This window comes from Trichoplusia ni, chromosome 27 (genome assembly GCF_003590095.1).
Source record: "Trichoplusia ni isolate ovarian cell line Hi5 chromosome 27, tn1, whole genome shotgun sequence".
Taxonomy (NCBI): Eukaryota; Metazoa; Arthropoda; class Insecta; order Lepidoptera; family Noctuidae; genus Trichoplusia; species Trichoplusia ni.
Window position 1 is genome coordinate 4,575,143 of NC_039504.1, and position 9,410 is coordinate 4,584,552.

Sequence of the window (9,410 nt, forward strand, 5' to 3'; positions counted from 1 at the left end):
AAAGTATTATCTTCACAATAGAAGTTCTTGAACGCTGTCCTAGTTCTAAATTATAATCAAATGTAGAAATAATGAATGAATAGTGGATAGTCTCTCGTGGGTAACAAAACTGCCGACATAGTACTTATATTATTATGATATACTACTTCGTGTTCAAGTACATTGTATAATCTTCGAATGCTACAACGAATCGTGTCTATTCGTAACGATGTTGTCACCTGACATGACATCTTTAATTTGTATTCTTTGGTGTGTGTAATAGTCTGTCGAGATAATAGAACATATTCCCAAATGCGTTACATTATGTGGACAGATAAATATTTAAATGTGTTGCGGACTTCACAGTATAAAAATTATTCAAAAAATATCACTAACATTAAAAATATATGACATCGATAAATCATTCAAAAATTATGACAAAATACCCAAAAAAAAAAATCAGATATAAAAGTGTAAAGCACTAAATTGGAACAAGGTAGGAAATAAAACAATAAACGTAGCGAATAATATAGGCATAATGTAGTGCTGTGCTGATGTAGTCGGTGTTGCCAGTGTAACTATATATACGTAGCTATCTATATTCAAGTAGTACCTACTACCCTACGACTGACTACTGTTTAGGTAGCCTCGGAATTGATGTAGGCTCATGGACTCTACCACTACGTCGAAGAGTGATATAATTGTGTGAGCGAGACAGCAAACTACATGGCGTATAGCAGTGGCTCTCTTCCTTCCTAAGAGGTAGTGGTAGGCCACTAGGTTTATTATACATCGTGATATTTAACTATGGTCATCATAACAAACATTTAAAATCAAATCATTCACAGCCAGATGGCGTTTAAAGCAATTCTTCTTTTGTCTTTTTGCTCCTACACATACGAAATTGTTTCATATGATTTTCAAATAAGCTAATGCGTGGCTTAGCATTTTTAACGCTGAGAGAATTACTGTAGATATTATTATTCTGTTTGTATAAATGTATATATTTTACGATATCTGTCTCAATCCAAAATACTTATCTTGTGTTGATTCAATCTGTATAAAGTTTGTATATTGCAATTTTCTTTACTGTATTTAATACATCTATGTTTTCACGCCCATAAGTCACGATGTACAATATACCATTAAAGTTTCTCTCTTCTAAAGTATAATGACAACTGGTGGGGGTGGGGAGGGGATACGTTTATCACGTACGTTAGATACGAACAGTAAACTGTTACTAACCTATTAGACAATACATCTCCCTTTGTAGGTGTAAACTGACGGTTGTTGGGCTCATCTCACATTCATCTTCGTACTAACATATGGTTGTTAAGCGTACATTGATTTTTGTGTAAATGGAATAAGTTTGATTTTAGTAAATCGTTGCAATTTGCGGTGTTTAAAAAGGTTTAGCGAGAATTTAACGAGACTACATATTTTGTGGGCTTCAATAATAATAAAATACAATTTACTCATACTGAAGAGTTCGGATATTAATGAATGTTTCCTATCAGTAACAGATCGGTACAGCGAAGATGTGTGAGTGTGCTGTGTTCACGTGACCCCTGTGTGTACGTGTGTGTGTGTACTAGGTTTAATATCAATGCGTTCGATCGTAAAGATTCGTGTTACTATGCATTTTCTTTTAGAGCATTTAAACATAGCTGAACTGTCATATACAGATATGTAATTATTATTAAAAGGTAACTGAAGTCTATTACGTGTATGTTCCTACGATCAAAATGAGGTTCCTAAGTCAAAATCCAACAAAATATAATACTAATGTTTAAATGTTCTAAAGTTTTCGAGTCCCGTCCAATGGTTTCATATATTTGATTGTGTCTTGCATGTATGTTAGCCATACTTATATTTGCGGGAGTTACCTTCTTATTTAGCTAGATTATCATCATTTAAATTAATCGGAATATATCGTCAAGTGATTTTTAGCTTAAATATTGTTAATACTTTAAAATATTTTATTAATATTGCTGTTATAAGTATGGTTTAGGCGATTAAATTATTTACTATAACGAATAGACCAATTTGAGGAATATTTTTGCACCGTGTATCCGTGCTATTATTCTGACTTATTTAAATAAAAAAAATCCTTCGATTTTTTAAGTCTTAATGCATGGTGTATAATGTTTATTAGGTATATTACTTCTTAATATCAGAGTATTCGATAGTCGGCAAATGTTGGCTCACTTATTAGCTAAATCCTACAATATCACAAGTTTTCATATTGTATCATAGAACAAATATTTGGCAAACATTTGCCGCCAAAGAATACGGCTTATCAAGCTTCATCGCTCATTTCCACGTTAGCTAAGACTTTTGATTCATCGCCATTTATTAATAAGTATTGCGCATATCAGTATAAACTATTTTACTTTAGTACGCCTGGATAGATTTAATTGTTGCTAGTCCTTGTCACATTGTTTGCGCTCTGTCGCTACATAGTGTAAATAACATAGACTACAGAAATATACCCTGAGCAGAATATTTGTGACAGTCAGGTCAAGGTGTTGGTTCATCGGTCGGCCAATATGGTATTGATGTTCTTCAGCCAACATTGGACCAAGCAGCCAGCTTGTGATTCAAGATGAATTGTTTATTTCAAGCAATGTCTTAATGCTTTTGTGTTTAATTTAGATTTTAATTACATAGAAATCTCGCTTACAATTTCAAAAAGTAAATAATACCTATGTTTTCTACCATTTTGGCATACATAATCTATGACTTTTTGATGCCAGTGTTGTACAACACAATCGAATACCGTTTTTGGGTTAAGGCTTAATAACGTTAGCGAATTTGGTAGAGCAGGTTGGTATAGGAGTGTGTATCGTTTACACTATGTTTATATAGAGGTAATATAGGTTGTAAGTGGAGTGGGAGTGTGGTAGGAGTGTGGTGGCGGACGGGTGTCAGTGTGGTGTTAGCGTGGTGGTAGGACCAGTGTGCTGTACGTATTACATAAGTTTGGGGGCAAGCGGTGCGAAATGATGTTTTTAATGATAAAAATAATAGTTGATTAAGTCAACGCTACTGTCTTAAACTATGAAAACAATCCTATTCTAACATGTATTAACAGAAAAATAAAGGTAATATAAAAAGAGGGAAATACCTGAGCTTCTTTAGGAAAAGGAAGAAAATGTTTAAAATTATTCTCCTACACTTCGTATTGTAGCTCAAGTGATAACCCTTTGAACGTATAATTTCATGGTATCAACCGTGTAGTTATTGCGCCGCGTAACAAGGTAAACCCTGAAAATAACATAATGCCGCTATTAGCCGCTCGTAACTGAGTCGTAACCGCTCGATAATTAGCTAGCAGCGTCAGTAGGTACAACTACCTATACATATACTTTACAAGACAACTTTTCGCATCGATTGTATGATATTTAAAATAGTAACTAACATTCAGCGATTGTGACCTGAAATAATCTTTAAGGCATTAGAATCGAATATTTTTGATCCTTCCAAAATATTCGTCTTTTAATCGAGTAATCGATAAACATGTATATCGATTTTACCAAAATATTTATAAATCTTTGGTCGTGGTCTTGTGATTAAATCCTGTCAATAATTTGTGTCGCGTTTATAGTAGGTGTGTGTAGTGTTCTCGAGTGTAACGTAGACATTGGAGTGCCAATGTGTGTGTAAATACCGACGTAACTGTATTCTTATGTTTGTATTATAAAGCGTTCAATCTGTCGACATATGCAACTTTTAATTTGTATTCGATTATTTTCTTGTGTATATAACTGTAAACAGTTGTAATATATTAATGTTATTAAATAATTGCGCAGGTTGAGCCTAATTTTGTATCAAAAGTCAAGAATTTTAATCAGCGTTTGTTATCCTAAACAAGCTTAGATAGCGAAATAATTAATCTTATACATACCTGTGAGGATTATTTAGACAAAGCAAAATAAATTTGTTTAGACAATAGATTAAAAGACAATGTTTTCCAGCCGCTAGGGCTAGGATTCTGAGCGTATATTTTTGCTTGTTCGTCAACATATCGATATTCATAAACAATGTGTTGTGGTGCTTCAAATCGCCTCGGTTGTGATCAGACTGTGCAGTCGGCTACAGAAGTGCTCTCAAGTTAATAAAACCCACTATTTTATTAATCATGTGTCTTCTGATCAACATTGTGTTACTTTAGCCAATATACCTGTTATATTCTGACTTCTCTTAAGCTTTGTTATAATTCTTGTAATGTTTATAAAATAATGCCGTAACCATGTTATGTCGTGAAACGCTTTTGTAGCTGCCTGTACCACTCTAAGGATCTATTTTATGCAATTTGTTGAAATGTAGCACTCTGTTATTATGTAAGTGAAGGCATATATAAATGTATATTTTAGCACACGATGCAGTAACTCGGCAATTGTTAAACGTGAGTCAATGTCGCGACTGCATCATGTGTCCAATGTATGTTGTTCCATTCAATCAAAACTTTCTCGTGTGCGGGTTCCGAGAGTTTCTACTACCACGAAACTGTAGGAATCTGTGTCGAGAAATCTTCCAAATAACGCCATCTATGAAAAGTGATAGGTATGTGTCAGTGTTGTCTAATTCTACCCCTTCCTAGTGTTCACTAATCGTTATAAAGGCAAGTGGTCGAGGCGCAGCCCGCGCGCCGCCGGCCGGAACTCTCATCATATGAATATTGTATAGTATAACCCTGTAATCTAAAGACCAATGTAATATTTATTGTCGGTCGTTGTAGTTTAAATAAAACGATATTATTGTATTGTATTTCAGATGTTTTCTATCGTGACTGTATCGATCAGTAGCTAGCCGCGTCGGTCCCGCACTAGTTTCCGTAGGGTCCGCCGCAGGTGTCGCTAGTGAGCCGGGCCGGCCCGCGCCCGCCGCCCGCGACCTGTGTATATAACTCGATGTATACATATTATATATAAATACGTTTATAAACCTGTTGTGCTCTTGTGTACTTTACTACGTTGTAGATGTTGTTCTTGGCATTCGATGTTGACTGTATATAAAACGTTTAAGGATATTAAAAAAATAATAATTATTATGTTACATAATTATGTGTTTTATTTAAATTTTCCCGATGACACGTGTTGGGCTTAGCACCAATGTTACTTGTGTGTGCATTTTAAATGATGCTACACAAACAAGTGTGTAACGTTTATTCTCGAGTAAGTATTTGATAAATTGTTAAATTGTAGTTTTAGGTATAGTCGTACATCTCGACAACGGGCGCAACTATTGTGACGTTCCGTGCTTAGTTGGATAAGGTATTGCTGCAGCATCCAGCATTTTCCTCTAGATAATTGAATCCAATAATGAGTTGTGACCAAACTTGGATCACTCTTATAAGCTGTCATCACTTGATCAAAGATTTCTTGTTATCAATACTATTTTATCGGGTCAGACTTTTGCCGAGACAGGTGTATGTTTACTGAAACAGTTTTAAAAGAATGACCTGCTTCTGAAGTGCTGTAACTAAAAACTATTTTGAAGAGGACTTCACGTTTATCGTATATCTATATAGACCTTTTCTCTACTGTGTACCTACATAATGACGACAGCCGCTGTCTTCGACATGACAGTACACGTTACCTTCATTCGATTTCTTGTTTACTGCCGACTAATAGTCCTTATTTCAACATAAAATTTTACAGTTGCAGTCATTTCGAACTATGTTATATTAGTGGTAACTTAACCTGAAGCTTGGATATCTGTCATTGTAGTTTATTGCTGTTCTTATGTTTACGTATGACCGCGGATCTGTCCGGAGCAGTCCGGACCAGTTGGAGGTTCAGGAAATGCAGCGCGACTGCTTGAAGTGTGTGGGCTGGACTTGAGGCAACGCGATGATAGACGAGTTGGATCTGGAGACGATCCTGGGCGAGCTTGGGGACTTCAAGCGCTACCAGATATACGTGTTCCTGTACCTGGCTGTCACTATCATCGTCAGCGCCGTCTACAACTGTCAGTACGTGTTCGCAGCCGGACAGGTCGACTACAGGTCAGATAAAAGTGGATGTATATAACAAAGTAAAGATTTAATCCATCCATTTCGTTTCTGAACGTTCTGAGCTCGACCTTGGAAGATCTGTTTGATGACCGTGAGAGCTAGTGCGAGTTGCGCGGGGCTCGGGCTTACGAATGGAATAAACCGACTTCCTTATTCAACAGTCAGACTGCAAAACAGCACTAGGATTTAGAATTCGCCATTACATTTTTAGATGCCGAGTGCCGGTGTGCGAGTCAACTCCAGAAAAATTCGAAACGAACGGTTGGGGAAAGTTTGCTTTACCTGCCCCTGGTCCGCTCGGGTCCGAATGTTTCCGCCACCGCGTGGTCGGCAAGACTTGCGATGCTGCTAGCTTCACCAATGATACCGAAGCTTGTTACTCATGGGTCTACGAAAACCATGATACTATAGTTGCTGAGGCAAGTTAACTGTCTATAAAGATTAAGAACCTATTAGTAAAGCTCAGAAGAGAAGAGATTGTAAACTATTATAAAATCAACTCGGGAATCTTCTACAATTAGGTATATATTTTGTAGAACGTACGATCAATAGCTGCCAAGGTAACGGCCGTGCAGTGGCGTGAAAAGAACTATTTGACATCCCGAGTAACTGATAGAATTTAAGTAGGCATTTATTAAGTTAGGAACTATTGGAAATGGAGCTTTGTTGATGTGAATGGATGATTGGTTCGACTCCATTTAGTAATGTGGCGAATGTATCGCGTTTAGTTTGATATGGCGTGCGAGGAGTGGCGGCGGACGCTGGTGGGGACGGTGCACGGCGCGGGCGTGTTCGCCGCCATGCCCGCCACCGCCTTCGTGTCTGATATGTAAGTACATTCCTAGTACGTAGTTGGAATTTTATTTTATACAAAAAATCAGGTCAGATGATCGGGTAAACATTTTAATTGCCTATCCCTAGAAAACATATACTTTAAAACCAATTAGTTAGATATATTGTGGTATACCTATTTACTTTTCCATTTTGGACAATATTTTAAGATGGCCAAGAATCGCGCCTATGATAACTTATGTGTCTCAGATTCGGTCGCAAGCACGCCCTGGTGGGCACGTCGCTGGCTCCGGCAATCTTCGGCGTGCTGCGCGGCTACTGCAACAACTACATCGTGTATCTGGTGCTGGAGTTCCTCGAGGCTTTCGTCGGCGCCGGCACATACACCACCGCGTTTATTTTGGGTCCGTATTTCCTAAAGTAACAAGTCCATTTACGTAATGGTATCTGAAAACATTAAAATAAGTAGGTACATAAGTTCATATTATCCAGCACTCGTTTGTTTTTTTTTCTATTACTATGCTATTGTTCCAGCTCTGGAGATAGTGGATCTTAAGATGCGGGTGCTTGTTGGCAATTTAATGTCAAGCATGTTCGCTCTCGGCCAGTTTTTGTCTGCTGTGGCCGCATGGTGTTGGCCCTTCTGGAGAACTTACACTATCATCATTTTCTATCCATCGTTTTTGTTTGTATTCTATTATTTATTTGTAGACGAAAGTATGCGGTGGCTATTAAGCCACGGAAAAAAGCAACAAGCTGTGAATATTATTTTCAAAGCCGCAAGAATGAATAATATTCAGCTATCACCTAAAGCTCTCAGCATGTTGGTTGATCATAAACAGACCGTAGCCAGTCAGACGAGGCTCCCTAGGAGAGTGCTTAGGAGGACAGTGCGCGTGCGCGTGAAGCAGCCGTCCCTGTGTAGCCAGGTGCTGCACTCGAAGACCATCATGTACCGGCTGTGCGTGTGCTCGTTCTGGTGGGTGTCCGCCACTTTGATCTACTACGGGCTATCCATTAATTCAGTGTCGCTCGGCGGCAATAAGTACTTCAACTTCATGCTCATGTCCGCCGTAGAGATCCCCGGCTTCATCCTCAGCGTCATGACGCTTGATAGATTTGGCAGGAAGAGCTCTCTTATGACCTCCTTTTTCTTGTGCGGTATATCGCTTCTTGCTCAGCTGTTGACTACCGACGGTGAGATTTTTTTTAATTATAAATTTCCATTATTAATTTTTAATTTTAATTTATAATATTTTGAGATCACTCTATTTTTAATTTTTCTAAAGTTTTTTTAAGGTGGTGGTCTAGTTGACTGAAAATGTTTTAATTTTAGCACAAGTAACGATGGCGCTGGCGCTGGGTGCTAAGATGATGATCAGTATGATCTTCTGCTCGATTTACATCTACACGATCGAGTTGTTCCCGACGACGGCGCGCCACAGACTCATGGGCATCTGCTCCATGACCGGCCGCATCGGCGCCATGGTCGCGCCGCAGACGCCGCTCTTGGTATTCTCTATTCATCATTCTGGCTTTATTCATAACGATTAAATTTATAAAATGTGCTTTTTATGAGGGTTTGCTTGCACACACAGATGCGCTACCAGAAGTCACTTCCGTTCCTGATGTTCGGCGTGCTGGCGGGCACGGCAGGCATGCTGATGCTGCTGACGCCGGAGACGCTGCACCTGAAGCTGCCCGACACGGTGGCGCAGGCGGAGAACATGGCCGCGCCGCGTACCACCAGGCAGACTGACATCATCAGGGACTTGGAGACCAAGCTTTAATAACCTGTGTAGAACGGCAATGCTTGACTGACCTACCACAAGAAGGTTTTAGAGGCCGAAGAAACACTCTGACAATTGTGAAGGATTCGTAACAGAACCTGATTTCAAGGTTTCATTCAGGTTCATGAGTTTACTGAAAACTTTCTTGATTCAAAGGACAGATTTTTATATAGGTGCAATTTATTTTTAATATGTCTAAGGTGAATTCGATGTAATATCTACAAATGATGGATTCGTAATCATGAATGTTATTATCAAATTTATATTGTTTTTATTTTTTTCATTTTAAATAATTATTCATAGATTGATCATTTTAATTATGTCACTATAATTCTGAGATCTTTGGAGTTCCTCATTTGTTTAGTCATAAGTCACTATAATTAATATTTAATTGCTATAAACCCATTTTCATCCTTCTGCTGGCCAAATATCACTTTCTCCTCTTTCCATATTTCCCAGTCTTCCATCTGGGACAGCAATTATTGTTTAACCAAATTGTAAAGTTATTTTGCGACCTAACAAGTGTGGCCATATCCCGCTTATTGAGACTTACTGTTTCAATTTTAGTTTTCTATTTTGAAAACCCAAATTTGATTAATATAAAGTGGTTCAGTAATTTTGACTTTAAACTTAGTAATTTATAAATGAGGTAGATATGAGGTATCTTACAATAATATCGCAACAAGGTTCATGAGGTGACAGCTATCGTCTTAAATTATTATCACTTCAATTAAATAAGGAAAGGACGTCATTTTTACGATTATAGGTATTCATTAATTGACTTATTAGCATTGCTTAAAAAACCAAACGCGAAGCATTTATTAATATCC

At 37.8% G+C, this 9,410-nt stretch overlaps 2 protein-coding genes across 2 annotated transcripts; both read left to right on the top strand.

Annotated features, from left to right (window-relative positions):
* The first annotated feature begins 5,798 nt into the window (after positions 1–5,798).
* LOC113505909 lies at positions 5,799–7,058 on the top strand. Its single transcript, XM_026888782.1, has 3 exons — positions 5,799–5,989; positions 6,210–6,417; positions 6,727–7,058. Exons 1-3 carry the CDS (start codon positions 5,835–5,837, stop codon positions 6,829–6,831), a joined length of 468 nt encoding a protein of 155 aa, XP_026744583.1. The 5' UTR covers positions 5,799–5,834; the 3' UTR covers positions 6,832–7,058.
* Positions 6,885–8,491, top strand: LOC113505763 (organic cation transporter protein-like). The gene is made up of 4 exons (XM_026888569.1): positions 6,885–6,892; positions 7,040–7,194; positions 7,502–8,040; positions 8,102–8,491. The coding sequence occupies exons 1-4, from the start codon at positions 6,885–6,887 to the stop codon at positions 8,342–8,344; spliced, it is 945 nt and encodes a 314-aa protein (XP_026744370.1). The 3' UTR covers positions 8,345–8,491.
* Positions 8,492–9,410: the final 919 nt, after the last annotated feature.